Source organism: Convolutriloba macropyga, chromosome 14 (genome assembly GCF_964194025.1).
Source record: "Convolutriloba macropyga chromosome 14, txConMacr16.3, whole genome shotgun sequence".
NCBI classification, from domain to species: Eukaryota; Metazoa; Xenacoelomorpha; order Acoela; family Convolutidae; genus Convolutriloba; species Convolutriloba macropyga.
The window spans coordinates 29,252,603-29,273,036 of NC_134481.1; the positions used below are offsets into that span (position 1 = coordinate 29,252,603).

Below are 20,434 nucleotides of genomic sequence, written 5' to 3' on the forward strand. Positions count from 1 at the left end.
CATAACCGACCAACGTCGGGCGAATTGCTCTCAAACAACCGTCGAGCGGTTAGCTTTGTCAGTAGCTAGCCACGGTTTAGTAAGGCTAGCTTTAGATTAACAGAAAGGTCGTAAGATGAACGCAGCGGGAGTTCATCGCAGCGGGGGTGCAAAAGTGGATTGAGGGGACTGATGTGGGGGCAGTGGGTGGGTGGGGTGTGGGATCAAAAGAACCGCACTTCACACCATAAGTAAAAGTCTCCTAAACAGTTTCTGTTAATCGCATACTTGAAGACTACTGGGCTGAACGGCTCTAAAGCATCTAATGCAAACTGGGCGCTACCTCTTTATCCTATTTCTGAAGACGAAAGTCAAATGGGTCAGACAAAAAATCAGCCAATAGAAAAATTGCATAAAAGAGAAACAGGATTAATATAATTGCTAAAAATTACTTTTGAGAGCCATAAAAAACAATTTCTCGAAAATTGCCAGTTAAGTAATTTATGATAGAAACATTTCTACTATAACTCATTATTAATGAGGATCAGGGATGATGACATTACGCCACATAACATCAGCTGAAGTGCGGCATCCACAAACAGAGAGTGAGAGAGATAAAACGTGAACGATAAAGAGAACCTAACAGACAGAAAGAGATAGGAACATTTTCCACGATGACATTCGCCTCTGCAACTTTAGTTTTCTAGTCTTGTTAGTAAATAAATCATATAGAAAAAAAACTGAAAAAGGCATAATAAAAAGTTTTCGAACTCGCAATTAAAGAAAATTAAAATCCAATTTTTGTCTCGAAACTTCTGTCGAGTACCCCATCTCCGAGACTTAAAAACTTTCATTGGCCAGTAATGGTCGTTGAACTCAGAAAAGACAAATAATATTGAAAAATATTGGAAACAATTATAAATTTTAAAATCTCGCAAAATTTCAAGATATTAATATCTTCAGAACCATTTCATTGCCTCAAGAGACTATCCACTATCCCTGTTTCAAGCCTGAAATAGATTCACTGGCTCACAACGATCCGCACACTTTAACCAGATAAATTATTTTAGCAAAGATTAAATTCAGAGTGAGCATCTGAGATCAGTACAAAATGAAGACGACAAGCGTGAAAAAGTCACTCAAGAAATCGATATTCTAGCATAAAAGCCAAAAGGGGCCACAATTTGCATACATAGACAAACGTCTACAAAACTTGCTCAGAAGTTATTCAATAGCAATTAAAAACAGAACGAGGAACATCGGATAAATTGCTCTCGAAAGGAAGGCGGGGTAGGGAGGCAACTTAAAAATTTGTTATGGGTGCAAAAACTCCGACCCCATAGGGGTTCGAAACCAGGATAGCAGTTTGACATCTTAACCACTGAACTACAAAAGCTTTGCTCCTCTAACGCTCATAATTGCTTTTATATTGGCAACTAAGAGAGCATTTGAGATTACTAAGAAACGCTGCGAAGAAGCGCGAAGAAGTCACGTGAGGGCGCCGAGGGCTTGAGGGTTCAAGTGCACTGGCATATGGGTGTAAAGATGTGCAGGGTGTGCGGATTTGGCGTCAAGTGGTGGGCGGGATTCATACAAAAAAATTACGTCCCGAAAAAAAGTAGCTTCGTTCAACCACAAATCTGTAGTTAGTAAGCCGGAAAGTCTAAGAGAACTTAGTGCCCTCCGGTTTCCGTGTTCATCCCAATTTTGAGGAAAAAAGATATATGGTAAATAAAAAAAGGATCAAAGGCAAAAGTTGTTAGTACAAAAATTGTATAGGAGAGAAAAACCTAGCCGACTAATGACGGGCGAATTGCTCTCAAACGACCGTCGAGCGGTTAGCTTCGTCAGTAGCTAGCCACGGTTTAGTGAGGCTAGATTTAGATTAATTGAAGGGGCTTGAAGTGAACGCAGTGTGAGTGCACCGCAGCGGGAGTACAAAAATGGATTGAGGGGATTGATGTGGGGTCAGTGGGTGGGTGGGGTGTGGGATCAATTTCTAAGAACCGCCCTTTACACCATAAGTATAAGTCTCCAAAACAGTTTCTGTTAATCGCATACTTGAAGACTAGGGGGCTGAACGGCTCTAAAGAACTTGAGGCAAACTGGGCGCCACCTCTTTATCCTATTTCGGAAGACGAAAGTCAAATGGGTCAGACGAAAAATCAGCCAAGAGAAAAAATGCATAGAGAAACAGGATTAATATATTCGCTACAAATTACTTTTAAGAGCAATAAACAACCATTTCTCAAAAAGTGCCTGTTAAGTCATTTTTGATTAAAAAACATTACTACTATAACTCATTGTTAACGAGGATCAGACATTATGACATTACGCCATATAACAGCAGCTGAAGTGCGGCATCAACAAAAAGAGCGAGAGAGAGAGAGAGAGAGAGAGAGAGAGAGAGATCGAGAGAGAGAGAGAGAGTTGAAAAAGTTTTAAATTTTATCCGAATATTACTAAAACTGGGGTCATAGAAATTATTGATCACCAACCTATTAACTCTTAAAACTATGCAGCAGCTTATTATCAAACCTTGGAGGAGGTCCCAGAGCCCCTGGTGCCGAAAAAAAATCGAAAATATGAAAAAAATGAAAATATTTTTAAAATTGCTTAAATTCGTGATATTATAATCTTGCAAAACCTTCCATGCTGGAAAACATTACACAAACAAACCATGCAGTATCATATTATCAAACCATAGAGGAAGTACCATGACTCTTGGGGCCAGAGAAACCTAAAAAATGACAAAAAATATCAAAAAACTTGAAAAAAATATAAGTTTTTTTTTAAAATGCTAAGACTTGTGATATTAAAAAGTTGAAAATTATCCATGAGCCAAAAAACCTGAGTAGTGACTATAAATGTCAAAAATCGAAAAAACTGGCAAAAATTGTCAAAAAAACGCTAAAATTCGTGATATTAAAATCTCGCAAGACATTCCACTACATTTAGAAATTATACAGTAACCTATTTTAAAACCCTAAAAGGAGGTTTCTTGGCTCTTAAGGCTGAAACAACAAAAAACGACAAAAATTTTCAAAAAAATCTTAAAAAAGCAAGTTATCCAAAAATTGCTAAAATTTCCAAGTTTAAAAGTTGTAAAACTAATTCACGACCAAAAAAAATTGTCCGTAACATATTATCAAAACCCTTAGGATGTTTTCTGGCCCCTCGGTCTAGAAAGACCTGAATGAGAAAAAATAAAGGTAAAAAAATTTCGAAAAAAACTGCACGTTTTGTCAATAAAATGATAAAATTCGTGATGTTAAGATATCGCAAGACATTCCATTACATCTAGAGGTTATACAGTAACCTTACTTTAAACCCTAGAGGAGGCTCCTAGGCTCTAGAGGCTGAAAAAACTACCACTAGAAACTACACAGTAACATATTATAAAATCTAGAGGATGTTCCTTGACACCTAGGGCCGATAAAAATCAAAAATGTCAAAAATTTTTGAAAAGCTTGAAAAAATATGTGCAAAATTTTATAAAATTGCGTGTTTATAGCGAGCGGTTGCTCGTCAGTAGCTAGACAAGGGGGGGGGGGGTGCACCGAGGGCAGATGGGGGTGGGACAACAGTGGGGTGGGGGTAACAGCGCGGGGGGGTTAAACAGTTGAGGGGTCTTCAACCTCTAAGAACCGCCCTTCACACCATAAGTATAAGTCTCCAAAACAGTTTGAGCCGAAACAGAGCCCAAAGGATCTAAGGACACTTAATGCTCGCTGGGCGCTACCTGTTTATCCCGTTTTTGAAGACGAAAGTCAAAAGCGTCAGACGAAAAATCGGTCAAGCGAAAAATCGCATAAAAAAGACCGGCAGGACTAATATAATTGCTACAAACTTCGTTTGAGAGCAATCAAACAGGACTATTAGAATTTCTACAAATTTCGCTTGAGAGAAATTAATAAGCATATCTAACAAGCATATGCTAGAAAACATCAAATTCAGTAGTTTCACCTGTCAATCTTTAGACAGTAAAAATCAGTTAAGTAGAAAAAAGTATTACACTAGCACCTTTTTACATTTTGCATTTTCCAGCTGTCAGGCTATTGAATGCATCTTAAATGAATTTTTCCCGGCTAATCAGCTGTTTCTAACAGTTTATCTTGCGTGAAGCAACGTAAAATAATTAGCAATTTCCGTATAGCACTTTGATCTAAAGAATAACGTCAAAATTGAACTTTTAAGACAACGAATTTTCCTTCTCTTCCATGGACAAATTTTCATGACCAAGCTAGCGGCTAGTTATTGACCAGTTAAAGAAGTAGATTTCTCTTGACTTAGCAAATAGGTGTGTTTTAAGCGTACTCTGAGAACTAAGAAAGTATCTTCTTCTGTTTTCTACTCTGGCCTTTCGAATTTCCGGTCATTTATTCTTCATTTTGCACTTAACGTTATGATAAAAAATTGTATTTTAAAATTTACTAGCTTCCAGTTAAATATGGTTTAGAACTGCCTCTTTTGGCAAGCAATTTGAAACTTTTGTCTGAATGTGCTTTCCATTATCCGTGTACGTGCTGTTTTCCAAAATTTTCGTACCCATCAGTTGTTTTTTCATTTTGAAATTAGCTTACGCAATTCGCTCTTTAATTCAATTCTTCCAATAAGGTATCAATGGTCAAACGAATGCGCAAAACCATTTGCAAAAATGAAAACTTTAAAATATTCAAAATCTAGGAAAGAACGAAATACAGCCTTCAAATTACGCAGAAACAACTTAGGGCAATACATAACTGAGGATGTGCACCTGTGACAAATAAGTTTTATATTTTCAAATTTGAAGGGGTGGAACATTGTCCAAACAAACATTACCGTTCCTCCTTGTTCTCCATGCCTCAAGAAAATTACATTCGGCTGGAGATGGAAGAAGTTGCTTATCATTTTTCTTTGTGCATATTTATTTTAAAGTACTTTCTGTTACCACAAAGAATACAATGCATATATAAACCCACAACCTTGCTGGAAAGTATGGTGCTGTTTTCGTCAGAAGTAATATCATACTGGAGACCCATCGAAAATTACAATTCTGCTAGCTGAAATTATTATTCCAAACGTTAGCGTCATCAAAAACTATTTAATTGAGGGAAAAGAATTATCAAATTTTACACATTTTTGAGGACTGAAGGATGATAGTTTACTTGTGAATTGTCAACAGTTAACCTGGCTATTGGTTTCTTATTTACATTTTGCTTCCAAACAGAAATGGGTTTTACATGCTTGAAAATAGAAACTATCTTTGGATACCTCATGTCTTCTTCAATAGTAGGAGCGACTTCCTCAATCGGTGGCTGCTGCTGCTGCTGCTGCTGTTCGTCTAAACTCAGATCCACTCGTTTCTCAGCGGGTACGGATCCGAAGTTATACTGAGGTCTAAAACTAAGACCAATAACCAAATTGTTTCACACTCTTCAAATTTGACTTAAATTCATTTTCAAAACTTATAGGTGTTTATACAATCAAACTCATTGCAAACTTTTTGCACCTTTAACAGTAACAGCAACTTTTACACCAACTATTATAACGTAAATCCGGCCTTTTAAAACTCAGTAGTGAATATAAATACTTGGTTTAAAACATTTGCAATCTGAGTTTTGACCCAAGTTTATTCTCTCATTGTATAAACTTTTCAAAATTTTGATAATAGGAAAGAATAATTTTCGTTCAAAGCCCAGATCGCAAATGTTTTGATCCAAATACAAACTCACCCTCGACCACTCTGACCGCTGTTGCGTCTAACTGACAAGGGCGTGTTGCTCTTGCTACCACTTGCAGCGCTAACACTTCCAACACTGCCTAGTCTGTTCCAGCTACCACCGCCAATACTTGCATCTCCACTCCCACTCCGCTCTCTGCTTGTTCCTGCTCCTTCGTTGCTCTCGCTTACTGGTGTGAGAGGTTGTTGACCTTGTGTTAAGTAGGGTGAGGGGGTATCACTGTGTTGATATGGACGTGTTGCTTGATTATGTTGCGATGGAAAGCTTCCTGTACAAATAAGTTTGCGTTTGAGGTGGTGGTGTACCCAAATTATTGTTAGCTTAGGCTGGTTAACTATTAAATCACCTTATACTTTGCGTTCAGTATATTTAATATCTTATATGTCGCCAATTTTTTCAATTGTACTCATCATTTGCTTCTCTGTTCGACTTCCCTTTATTCACAAAACGGCAAACAGGAGGCTGTAAAGTGCATTTGCATCACTCAATTTTCAGGCAAAAAGCACAGAAGACAAAAAATTAAAAAACAGAATTTATATGACAGTTTAGGACTTTCTGACGCTTCAGACCAAAACAGTCATGAGATTCAGTAAAAATTATTTCATTAAACGAACGAAAGTTTCATTAAAAGAACAGTCACCAAGAAAACGAGAATCCTTCATCTGATATCAAATTTTTCTGCAAACAATAATTCCGTTATAAGGTCAAAAAAGGTCTACGTTCCACAAAAAGTTCAAGCATACAACAAATTCATTTTTCATTTTTTTTATTCTAACAGCTGTAATAAAAAATTGGAAATTAAAAAACTAAAAAACTATCAGTGCCTCATAATTCCGGTTCTTGAATTTCATAAATAGAGTTATATGCTAGCAACACTTATACTTTTCGCAATTAATCAGTTATCGGATATACTTTTCTTGAAATCCTTTGTTAATAAAAAAAAAATTGGATATTGAAAACGCGACGCGCCAAAAAAAAACATAGCCGGCAAATAGCCGCCGTTGACCAACTTGACGCACATTGAGATTGAAACAAAAAAAAGATTGACAGCATTTCTCAAAGTGAATTTTTTTATTTGCTGTGCAAATTCTGCATATTCGAACAGACTCTAAAATTACACTTATTTCAGCGTCTACACTGAACGCTACAAGCATAATACTAATACCAGCCAGCAATCGCTTTAATGAACTTTGATGACCTAATGCAATATTACCGGGCTTTATATGCTTATCCTGTTCCCTTTGATCTTTTGATTTTGCTCTTTTGAGAGTGACCGCATTCACTACATTGCGTAATTCAATGCTCCAAAGAATTTAAAATCCATTCAGTTGAAACAGTTAGTGAGGTATGCCAGAAGTCAAACGTGAAAATCGTGACTTATGTAAAACAAAAAACGTGATGGGAAGGTAAAGCGAATTAAAAAACAGAGCGCCTAAATAATAGCCAATGAGAGGCTGACGGCCGCTATCAATTAGCAACAATTCAGTTTCACTCGTAGAGAACTTAAAAACAAGAGGTTACACAAAAATTGTAATTGGCGTCGCATGTATTGATAGAAAATCCAGATTCCTCGCGAAAAAACCGACACGGCATAGAATCTACCGCAATCTCAAGTTTGTATCTAAACAAAAACTCCACTTAAAAATTAATCGATAGTGTCCATATTTCAATTTCTGGGATTAGGTAACCAGCAAAAACAAAATTCAAGAAACGTGTTTCAAAGAACGTCCAGAGAAAAGGTAACATTCGACAAAAATCCGGTTGTTTCTCGTTTCTTCCATATTATAACAATATTTTCGGATAGTTTGGCAACAATCGCAATACTCCAAATTAAATTGGCTCAATTGTAACAAACATAAACCGACTAATATCAGAAGAATTGCTCGATGAACGACAGCCGAGGCAATTCAATTCAGTGGCTGTAGCCTAGATCAATTTATCTTTATGGGTGCAAAAACCTTTTATCACGCCGGGATTCGAACCATTGGCCTCCTGCTCCCTGACCAGAAGCACTGACCACTCGGGTATCGGGCCCTTCTTCATGCTATGCTGCAATCGATTTTATTCTAGCAAGAAGCTTTACTTCGGAGAACGAGCAATAAAGATAACTTAAAAAAGAAGAACGAAAGCGAGAAAAGGTCACTTGAGAAGTCAAAGAACGTTCAAGAAGAAAACCCCAAAATGGTCAAGCAAAAAATTTGCAAAAAAGACCAACACGTTTACAATAATTGCTATGAACTTTGTTCAAGAGCAATTAATAAGTAAACCAAAGGAAATAAAGGAAAACAGAAACAGAAAAAAAGAAAAGGCAATTTTTTTAGTGTCAAAGTGTTCTAATTTAGAGCACAATTTCAGTTAGATTCTAACCTATACTTCAGCTTCTAAGCTGAAGGGTATTAAACCCAATACTAATATCAGCTAGCAACCCCTCTAATGAACTTTGACAACCTAATGCACTATGACTTAATGACATGGCTCTATCGGTTCATCCAGATTCTTTTGACTTTGCTCTTTTGACATTGACCGTATTCATTACACTGCGTAATTCAATGCGTGAATGCATTTAGAATCCATTCAGTTGAAACAGTGATTGGGGTGAAACGTGAAAATCGTGACTTATGTAAAACGAAAAAAGTGATCAAAAGGAAAAGCAAATTTTAAAAAAGGAGAGCGCCTAATAGCTGTTTAAGAGGCTGATGGCGGCTATTAAACCTAATTGATCTGATTGAAGAAGCCTCATGGAAAATAAAGAAAAAGCAAGCTCTCCTGGTAACTTTAAAACTATGCTGGTAAAAAAAATTCAACGGATCAAGTAGACTTAGACAAAAAGGCCTGTGCATCGAACCGGAAAACTAGAATGATACTTCATAGCCGGCAAATTGACGGAAAATAGTCACCGTTGGCACGCTTGACGCACATTGCAATGGAACCCGAAAACGAGATGAAAATTGACGCATTTTGTTTCTATTTGTCAAAAAGTTCCCTGTGGTGTGCAGCTTTAGATTCTGAGACTATAATTAATTCAGCTCCAAATCTGAAGGCTATTGAGCATAAATACTTATTATTACCATCTAGCGACCACTGTAAGGATCTTCGACAACTTAATGCGCTATCATTTAATGACCGGGCTTCATCGGTTTATACACTTTTTTTAATTTTGCTATTTGGACCTTGACAAATGGAGTAAATCAGTGAGTGAAAGAATTTCAAGTGAAAGTCGTGACTTTTTTAAAAAAACACGTGATCAAAACGTAAGGCGAACAAATAACATAACAGGAAAGGTCCTGAATTACAATCCAAACAAGTGAAATAACTAATGACATGACAACTAACATGTTTACGTTAATTTAAAACGCACAAAAAAACAAATTGAAGATTTGTTTACAAGAATAATTATTAACAACTTCAAATTATGAAAATATCGACTCCACTCAACCTTGGATTGAGTACAAAATAAAACAAAACTATGGGAATAAACGGCACAAAAATCGTAAGGAGCGAACGAATAAAGAAATAGAAAACAATTTGGAAAATTGAGTCAGTGGTCCCAATTTAAGAAAAGCAAATAACTATATGCCAACATCCTCAACCGAAGCAAACCACAGAACCTAAGAAGTCATATTTACTAGAAGATACTGCTACGCACTTACTATTAGCGTGTTCTTCTTGATGTTGTTGAGGTTATACTTGGTGTAATAAATTGAATAATTGTCATTGCACAAGGACTTATTTTGGATATTTGAGAGTGCAATTTTTAGCGGATATATTTTATATAAAGTTAGCTAGTAATAGCCTTTTATTGATCGATTCAAATATGTGATATATCCAGTAGTTGCCTTGTAAATTAACAGCTTTTCGGTAGACCAATTAACACTATTGAAGCTTGTTATAACTTGGTGTTTTATAAAGATTTTTCCAGTTCAATCTTTATGTATTTTAATAGAAATAACAAAGTTTTCATTGATAGAATAAGAAGTTTTAAGGTTAATGTCAAGTTTTGTTATCAACTGATTGTCAGACTGGTTCTCCGCTGTTCTAGTGATCTTGGGTTCCGTTGACTTGTACCTCGAGCAGTATTGGTCCTTCGCAAATGTTTACTGATCTTCTAGTTGGGCAATTTCCGGCTTTTAAACGTCTCCTGATGTTTGTTAAGTACATATACAATATCCGTATTAGCAGAATAATTACTTCACCAATTGCATAGTTTCTCATGAAGTTACTTACCAAATATGGGAGTCCATCGTCAGGGAAATCAAAAAGGTAAATATTGAGGCTTTCAGGTACTTGATATGTTTATCAGTAAACTGTCAATCTGCGGTCGCTTTAGTAAGCATAAACAAATAAGGGGTTACAGGCCTAGATGGAAATACTGACTAGATATGGCCTTTAGATCTATCTGAATATGAACTAAACAATAGCACTATTTATGGATATTTAAAGGGAAATCATCACGTAACTATGAGGCACGAAATCGAAATAGGGGCGTGACAAATACCTTTTAGCACTTTTAATGGCAAAAAAATAAAATATAACTACAAAAGAAGGCATGATTCACAAATTCACCTTAATGGCAGAAAAGGAGAAGATAACTACAAAAGAAGGCAAGATTCACCTGATTATTTCAGAAGAAAGAGGCATCTCAGTCAAAGAAAATCAGCTTAAAGTTGAAGCTAATAAGTTGACCAAAAGGAAGCCACAACTGAAGCGATATGACCCTAACAAAAACAACAGAAAACAATACAATAATGAACAAAAGTCAACTTCTATCTATTTTTCGAAACTGTCAAAATCACGCTATGGTTTTTGAAGAAGATAAATTTAATTGTCATTAGCAATCATAATACTTGTCACGAAAGAGACTATGAATTCAACAAAAAGGCCAGAAACTTGCAAACTAAAAAATTCAGTAAAATTTGTTAAAATTATTGTCACAGAAAGCATTAGCTTTGTGCAGAAACATGTGAATCAATTAATATAAACTGAATTAGAAACCCATGAGACCTATCCCTAATGAGATTAAATGATAAGACAGCAAAATTATAACAAGCAGCAGCAAAATTTGAAAATGCACTAAAAATTTTTTGAGAAAACATTAGAGTTATGAAAACCAGTAGCTGTTAACTTAAACCGTAAATTATCTTCACTCAGGCCTCATTAACAACCAATCAGAGCTGTCATCACTGATACTAAATGATAAGACAACAAAATAAAAAACGGGGGGGGGGGAAATCAAGTATTCACTAGCATTTTAAAACAAATTGTGTTCAAGTGATAACAAGCATTAACTGCCCCCTTGAAGAATACCTGCAATTGAACAAAGGCGCAATTAGAACAATTATGTAGCAGATGAAAAGCACTCAAGAGTAAAAACACTGGAAACAGAAGTCAAATTGACGCATGTGGAAAAAATCCATCTCAAAAGCCGAAAATTTGATCAAACACACCAATTTCGCACTCCCCTTAAGAGGTAGTTTGAAAAATTATCACGACTCAAAGCTAATTGATTTTTCGATCCTTTTACTACTTCAGCGTATCTAAAATCAGAAATTTAATTTGGCTTCTCACCGATGTGAAAAAGCCGAAAAAATTGTGAACATATCGTTAAAAAATACAACACACTAATACAATCCAAATACTTTGCATAGCAAAAAAAAAATAGCAGACAAGTCCTGAAACAATTCAATGAATTCTCATCGACAAAACCAAAAAAACTAGACATGCTCATTCTGATGAGAAAACTCGAACAATAAAAAAAAATAGACGTTAAAATGCCATATGAGAACAAAATTACCTCTCAAAAACATATTTTTATTCAAATACCGTTTTCTGACTGCACTTTAGAATTGGAGTTTACTTTTCTAACTCCAACTTAAAAAAATCGCGTCACAAAACTACTGGCTTTGTCGCCCAACTCCTGTACTGGCGTGTTAGCGCCTAAATAATAGCCGTTGAGAGGCTGACGGCGGCTGTTAAACAGCTGAGGACAAAGCATAGGATGCTTGAGCACAAATATTCTCAATAAGGAACGTTTGTGCAATTGGCAGTCTAAGTATTAAGAGACTTGTCTCAAGTTTTCAAAACCGAAACTAGCAAACATCGGAGGACAGGCGGGGCATTTTATTTTAGGGAGCGGTGTAGCTTAAAAATATTTTATGGGTGCAAAGCCAACCTCCAACCCGCGAGCTCTGGGATGGCAGGAGGAGACCTTAACTACTAAGCGAAACCGAAATAAGTATAAGTCTCCAAAACAGTTTTCTTGAATCGCATACTTGGAGACTAGTGAGCTGAAACGCTCTAACAGAACTTAATGCCCGCTGGGCACTGCCTGTTTATCCCGTTTTTGAGGACAAAAAGTCAATTGGGTCAGAAGAAAAATCGTTCAAGCGAAAAATTGCATTAAAAAAGACCAACAGGACTAATATAATTGCTACAAACTTCGTTTGAGAGCAGTAAACAATGAAAAAACGGCTGATCTTGGAGAAGATCCCAATATTTCATTAACCTTGTTGATGCTGAATTGATATGTGGTGTGTTGTTGTGGTAGTGGTAGTTGAAGAGAATGGCTGCTGCAGTTGCAGATGTTGTGGTATGATATGTGAAGAGTTGATAGGAGGCAATGCGGTGGATGCACGACTCTCAGTGTCAGAGTAGTCGTCTACCTTCACATGTGCTCTGTACTGGAATGTGTGGTTGGGGTTGTTAGCTTGGGCAAAACTGCCAGTTCCACTCCCAATGTCAGATTCACTAAAATTGTTAAATGATTCAAAGTAAAATCAAAGGTAATCTGTGCATACGATAGCACACAATTGGAATTTAATGATATCAGGTTAAATTTCACAATTGGTAAATTGTTATACTTAATTCTTTCTTTTAATTTATAATTGCTTTTGTCAAAGTTTTTTTGAAACTTCTTTAGCTTCCGAAAATTTGGTATATTCTTTTGGTGCTTATTAAGCTCCACAAGCAGCAGAATAAAAGGCACAGAAATTGTCAACTGATTAAGTGGACTAAAAAAGAGCCCGTTTAGACAGAATAACTGACATCAGACATACTTTACGAGCCAATTAAAGTTAGTATGAAGAATAAAACTAAGATCTGAGAAACACACATGCGTTATTTAGGTCCGGCACGTTTTAGTTAATTAAAGTTGAGGAATGCAATTGTTAATTATCTGTTAATTTTTACACCAAATTTGTTGCGTATGACCAACAGAAAATAATTCGTACGGAGAATTTTTCAGCAAGGTTAGTTTGGGGACAATTTTACTTATTAAACTGAACCTAATGCTGTTCAATGAAGCTGTTTCGGATCCCAATTCCACCTGAAAGATTTAATTGTTCAAAACGACATCAGTTGCACAATTCACACACAAGCATGCAGTCAAGAATCAACTGCAGGACATCGTCATTTCAACTTGCAGAACTTGCATTATTTAGCAAATAGCTGTTTAGCTGTTTTAGCAAACGAATCTTTTGTTACTATTTCCGCGAAAGTGTTTCAACCCAAATCAAGATGGGTATTTTGAAAGCGTTTTATGCAATCATTTACCAATTAGGTTTCCATTGAATTCAGTCAAATTGGCACGTCGTTGAGCTGTATGGCGGAAATTAGTGACAAGTTCGAGTAATATATATACTCACCAAAAAGCAGATATTTGCTTAGCGATTTACGTACTCAGACGAAAATAATCGGTTTTTCTCCTTAAAAGATCTTGCCCTTATATATCTCCCTCGTGAACTTCAGCTAGTGATTTTCCAACAGAAGTTTGCACTGCTTCCATTGAAATTTCAAACCCAAACGCTGAAACATCTGTTAACATCCTCAAGTAATAAAAGACAAAAAGATCTAACTAACAAACATAGCCGGCAGATTGCTGGAAAATAGTCGCCGTTGACGCGCCTGATGCACATCGGGATTGAAGTAGAAAAGAAAAAAAAAAGAGATAAATTGACCGATTTTTTTTTCAAGTGTCAAAAAGTGTTCTAATTCGGCGTGCAGTTTCGGTTGGATTCTAAAAGTATACTTAATTCAGCTTCTAAACTGAAAGCTAAAAAGCTTAATACCAATGTCAGCTAGCAAACACTAAGAAACTTTGATAACCCAATTCTCAATACCTTTATCGGTTTAAACCGTCTCATTTCATTTTGCTCTTTTGACCTTGACTGTATTCACTATCTTGCGTAACTTATTGATGAAAGGATTTAAAAACCATTCACTTGAAACAGTGAATGAGGTAAGTCAGAAGTTAAACGTGAAAGTCAAGAAATGAAAAAAAGTGATCAAAAGGTAAAGCGAATGAAAAAAACATAGCAGGACAAGTCCTGAAATACAATTCAGAAAATTGAATGAAAAACTCAGACGTACTCCACCTGACCAGCAGATCAAATGAACAGGCCCAGCAAGAACAAAAAAATAATCTATAAAAATTGAGAAACTAAAAGAATCAAAACTCAACAAAATTATACTCATTGCTAAAACTATTGAAGCTTTTAAACCTAAGGCAGAATTTTTTCCCTATAAAAAAAACCTATTTCAAAAATATGTTCAAAACCAATTTTTGTTTCGGAAATCGGTCCAATATTTTATCTGCAATAGCTGAAAAAAATTCATTGGATCTTGAAGATCGATTAACTCGAAAATGACCAAAAAATTTAATGAAACAATTGCAAATTATAAGGAAATGTTGCTGAAAATCGTGATACAAATATCTTCTGAATCATTTCTGTAACTCTAGGGGTTATCCAGTGACCCAATTCCAAGCTTTAAAAAAACTCATTGGCTCATAGATCGATAGGCAATAATTTTTAGAAAAAATTTCAAACTTCAAAAAACATAAATTCGATCTTTTAAAATGTTGCAAGCCATTCAATTGTTCCCTAGCAACTATTTTATAACAAACTATCAAACCCTGGATGAGGTTACCTGACTACTGAGGCAAGAAAAATTTAAAAAAAATAAATGTTGAAAAACTTGAAAAAATTGCAAATTCTATCAAAAAACTTCAAATAGTCGAAAGGTTAAAGAGTTGAAAACAAAACCATTGAAACGAAAACCCATGCAGTAAACTTTTATCAGAACGTGGAATAGATTTTCTCGCACTTGAGACTGGACAAATATCAAAAACTTACAAAAACTTTAAATCTTAAAATTGCAGATTTTATCAAAAAAAAATGCTAAAATTCGCGACATTCAAAAGATAAAAACCATTCCATTGTTACTAGAAACTATGCAGTGCCCTATTAACAAACATCAAAGAAGATTGCCTGTTCCCTGAAAATAGAAAAACTAAAAAAAATGATGAAAATTTTCAGAAACCTGAAAAGATGCGAACTTTGTCCAAAAAAATTGCTAAAATTCGTGATATTCAAAAGTTGAAACCTAATCCATGGCAACTAAAATTTTTTTAGTAACTTATTATCCAACCGCTGATGAGGTTTTCTGGCCACTGGGACTCAAACAACTTGAATAAAGAAAATGTCAAAAAATATGAAAAGTGCAAAAATTAGTATCATTTTGTGTGTGTGTTTGTAATACTAAAACATATAGCTCATAAAATGGTCATAACAAGCAACTGTGTCTCACAAAAAGCCTTCATCAATTTTTAAAATTTTCAACCTATGACTAATCAAACAAAAAAACTAAAAAAAAATAACAAAAAAACATGAAGAATTGCACCATTTTCAGCCCAAAAACTCATAAAAATGACCTTTTAACCTTAAATTAAGGCCATCCCAGCAGCTGCACCACTATAAGCACTTGAAGGACTACTAAAGCCCACTTTGGGCATCTAATGAAACTTAATTCCCGCTGGGCTTTACCTGTTTATCCCGTCTTGAAAGATCTTGTTTATCCCATCTGAAAGTCATTCAAAAATGTGTGAACAAATCTTAAAAAACACAGGGCACCAATGCAATTTAAATTCTTTGAATTGTAAAAAATATAGCAGGACAAGTCCTCGCGTACAATTCAGAGAATTTTCATTCACTAAACAAAAAACTAGCCCTAGAAAAGACTCAGTGAATTGGGAAAACCATTTCAGTAGTAAGAAACCAGTACACCCTGCCTCACTTTTTAGCACATTTTCCCCAAACATGTTCGACCATGCGCGCGGATGGAAACTTCTTGGCAATTATTCCCTGTATGTTAGGATTGTTGCCTGAAAAAGTAAAAGACTTACCTTAAATCCATTTTGAACGTGGCAGGTTCATAAGTTTATACGCGATATTAACACACTGTGGAGAATACTGTTTGTATATCGGACAAATGCCTACGGGCTATAAATCCAGTCTATATTTGTCATGAACACTTTTGCGCAGAAGTATGGGCGTCTAATGTGAATAAACTATATATTGGTATTGCGAATGCAGGCTTAATTCCTGCTTAAACAATTTATAAGGTTTATAAGTTTATAAGGGATATTTTCACACTGGAGAATACTGTTTGTATACAAACGTTGCAGACCCACGTTGAAGATTTTGTTTTTTAACTACATGTGAAAAGTCTGGGTAGGAAGCGTTCTACATTCTGAGGAAAATATTATCTAAGAGCTATTTTTAGAACACAAACTCAAACTCAAACTCGAACTCGTCTCGTTCAGACTTAATATACTTCCCTTTCATTTATTACACAACAAGCCATATGATTCAGACGTATTACCTTTTGACGAAATTCGTATCCGAAAACAACATGTTTGAACACGATGAAAGGAAGTAATTGATTCTTCAATAAAATTTGTAAAAAAAGGAACAAAAAAGCATTCTGAAAGAATCGAAACTTTGACCTCATTAACTGTTATTTTGTCCAGCAAAGATCAGTGGTTTTTGACAGGGAAGACAACCTTCGATCAGAAAGAACACAAGTTGAGAGTAACTTCTACCCCCCCATTTAAATCGGATTAATTCATCATTTGAAAAGAATTCATCGTTTGAAGTGATACTAAGAAGTTAAAACAAAGTCCTTGAGGAATCCGAAAAGTATGGAAACATCTTTTTTTTAGTTTTGAAGGATCAATCAGAAAAATGAGTGGTGTCAAGAAGAACACTTGGGTGTAACAACATCTTGTCACTCTGGTTGCAGAGAATACAAAGACACAGAAGAAAAAATCGGAAAAATCTTGTTTAACAGCATTAAGGCTCCCTCAAAAAACAAATTGGCAAAAGGAAGCAAAAAAAAGAGAACATCTGGAAACCAGAGGAACAGCATTCTGTTTGTCTATCATCAGAGCGCATCAAAATTCCCTAAGCAAGAGGAGCGGTTCAAAACATAAAACTTGTGGAAAGTAAGTTAAAAAAAACTTCTTCTATCTTCATGTAGCTCCTCCATCATTTCAACTTCTTTAACTCATCCACGGATCAAGTCAAGGTAGTCGGAACATCGAGATAGTTAAAAATTACCATCCCTTAATCATCAGCAAGCATTTTTCTCTACGTTTTAAAGGCGAGAAGCTGAGATTGGGGTCAATTAGCAAATAATTAAGACACATATTTATTTGTTAAGATTGCATCAAAAACTTACAAAAACTTTAAATCTTAAAATTGCAGATTTTATCCAAAAAAAAATGCTAAAATTCGCGACATTCAAAAGATAAAAACCATTCCATTGTTACTAGAAACTATGCAGTGCCCTATTAACAAACATCAAAGAAGATTGCCTGTTCCCTGAAAATAGAAAAACTAAAAAAAATGATGAAAATTTTCAGAAACCTGAAAAGATGCGAACTTTGTCCAAAAAAATTGCTAAAATTCGTGATATTCAAAAGTTGAAACCTAATCCATGGCAACTAAAATTTTTTTAGTAACTTATTATCCAACCGCTGATGAGGTTTTCTGGCCACTGGGACTCAAACAACTTGAATAAAGAAAATGTCAAAAAATATGAAAAGTGCAAAAATTAGTATCATTTTGTGTGTGTGTTTGTAATACTAAAACATATAGCTCATAAAATGGTCATAACAAGCAATTGTGTCTCACAAAAAGCCTTCATCAATTTTTAAAATTTTCAACCTATGACTAATCAAACAAAAAAACTAAAAAAAAAAATAACAAAAAAACATGAAGAATTGCACCATTTTCAGCCCAAAAACTCATAAAAATGACCTTTTAACCTTAAATTAAGGCCATCCCAGCAGCTGCACCACTATCTTGTTTATCCCATCTGAAAGTCATTCAAAAATGTGTGAACAAATCTTAAAAAACACAGGGCACCAATGCAATTTAAATTCTTTGAATTGTAAAAAATATAGCAGGACAAGTCCTCACGTACAATTCAGAGAATTTTCATTCACTAAACAAAAAACTAGCCCTAGAAAAGACTCAGTGAATTGGGAAAACCATTTCAGTAGTAAGAAACCAGTACACCCTGCCTCACTTTTTAGCACATTTTCCCCAAACATGTTCGACCATGCGCGCGGATGGAAACTTCTTGGCAATTATTCCCTGTATGTTAGGATTGTTGCCTGAAAAAGTAAAAGACTTACCTTAAATCCATTTTGAACGTGGCAGGTTCATAAGTTTATACGCGATATTAACACACTGTGGAGAATACTGTTTGTATATCGGACAAATGCCTACGGGCTATAAATCCAGTCTATATTTGTCATGAACACTTTTGCGCAGAAGTATGGGCGTCTAATGTGAATAAACTATATATTGGTATTGCGAATGCAGGCTTAATTCCTGCTTAAACAATTTATAAGGTTTATAAGTTTATAAGGGATATTTTCACACTGGAGAATACTGTTTGTATACAAACGTTGCAGACCCACGTTGAAGATTTTGTTTTTTAACTACATGTGAAACGTCTGGGTAGGAAGCGTTCTACATTCTGAGGAAAATATTATCTAAGAGCTATTTTTAGAACACAAACTCAAACTCGAACTCGTCTCGTTCAGACTTAATATACTTCCCTTTCATTTATTACACAACAAGCCATATGATTCAGACGTATTACCTTTTGACGAAATTCGTATCCGAAAACAACATGTTTGAACACGATGAAAGGAAGTAATTGATTCTTCAATAAAATTTGTAAAAAAAAGGAACAAAAAAGCATTCTGAAAGAATCGAAACTTTGACCTCATTAACTGTTATTTTGTCCAGCAAAGATCAGTGGTTTTTGACAGGGAAGACAACCTTCGATCAGAAAGAACACAAGTTGAGAGTAACTTCTACCCCCCCCCCATTTAAATCGGATTAATTCATCATTTGAAAAGAATTCATCGTTTGAAGTGATACTAAGAAGTTAAAACAAAGTCCTTGAGGAATCCGAAAAGTATGGAAACATCTTTTTTTTAGTTTTGAAGGATCAATCAGAAAAATGAGTGGTGTCAAGAAGAACACTTGGGTGTAACAACATCTTGTCACTCTGGTTGCAGAGAATACAAAGACACAGAAGAAAAAATCGGAAAAATCTTGTTTAACAGCATTAAGGCTCCCTCAAAAAACAAATTGGCAAAAGGAAGCAAAAAAAAGAGAACATCTGGAAACCAGAGGAACAGCATTCTGTTTGTCTATCATCAGAGCGCATCAAAATTCCCTAAGCAAGAGGAGCGGTTCAAAACATAAAACTTGTGGAAAGTAAGTTAAAAAAAACTTCTTCTATCTTCATGTAGCTCCTCCATCATTTCAACTTCTTTAACTCATCCACGGATCAAGTCAAGGTAGTCGGAACATCGAGATAGTTAAAAATTACCATCCCTTAATCATCAGCAAGCATTTTTCTCTACGTTTTAAAGGCGAGAAGCTGAGATTGGGGTCAATTAGCAAATAATTAAGACACATATTTATTTGTTAAGATTGCATCACAAAATTTTATGCCCTATCAGAACTGAAATGTGAAAACTACTTTAAATGACTAACACAAAACTGCTTTAAAAAACATCAATTTTGCTCATATAACATATGTATGAGTCATAAAAAACCAACTGTACATCATTTTTTCCCTCTTAATGTACAAGTTCTGGAGAAAAATTTCTTAAGGAAAAGTTGCTCCATTAGTGAAAACTAACACGAAACTACTTTAAAAAACATTAATTTTGCTCACATAACACATTTATGAATCATCAAAGGTCAATTGTACATCATTTTTTCCCTCTTAATGTAAAAGTTCTAGAGAAAAATTTTTTAAGCAAAAGCTGTTCCATTAGTGAAAACTAACACAAAACTATTTCAAAAAACATTAATTTTGCTCACATAACACATTTATGAGTCATCAAAGGTCAATTGTACATCATTTTTTTCCTCTTAATGTACAAGTTCTTGAGAAAAATTTCTTCAGGAAAAGTTGTTCCATTAGTGAAAACTAACACGAAACTATTTTGAAAAACATTAATTTTGCTCACATAACACATTTATGAATCATCAAAGGTCAATTGTACATCATTTTTTTCCTCTTAATGTACAAGTCCTGGAGAAAAATTTCTTAAGGAAAAGTTGTTCCATGAGTGAAAACTAACACAAATATACTTTAAAAAACATCACTTTTGCTCACATAACATTTGTATGAGTCATCAAAGGTCAATTGTACATCAATCTTTTCCTCTTAATGTACAATTCCTAGAGAAGGATTTCTTCAGCAAAAGTTTTTCTATTAGTGAAAACTAACACAAAACTACTTTAAAAAACATCACTTTTACTCACATAACATATGTATGAGTCATCAAAGGTCAATTGTACATCAATTTTTCCCTCTTAATGTACAAGTTCTAGAGAAAAATTTCTTAAGGAAACGTTGTT

General features: G+C 35.0%; 2 protein-coding genes across 5 annotated transcripts in view; both read right to left on the reverse strand.

The window, feature by feature from the left end:
* LOC142353214 (uncharacterized) overlaps positions 1–20,434 on the reverse strand; it is a 712,302-nt gene that overhangs the window by 476,549 nt on the left and 215,319 nt on the right. The window lies entirely within an intron of this gene.
* The window catches only part of LOC142353233 (uncharacterized), a 137,995-nt gene that overhangs the window by 65,347 nt on the left and 52,214 nt on the right, over positions 1–20,434 (reverse strand). For all 4 annotated transcript variants that reach the window (XM_075405465.1, XM_075405464.1, XM_075405463.1 and 1 more), the window contains exons 3-6: positions 12,983–13,023; positions 12,205–12,446; positions 5,694–5,970; positions 5,233–5,358 (exon numbers count right to left, since the gene is read on the reverse strand). In XM_075405465.1, the coding sequence (XP_075261580.1) occupies positions 5,233–5,358; positions 5,694–5,970; positions 12,205–12,446; positions 12,983–13,023 (686 nt within the window). The remainder of the gene's footprint in view (positions 1–5,232; positions 5,359–5,693; positions 5,971–12,204; positions 12,447–12,982; positions 13,024–20,434) is intronic.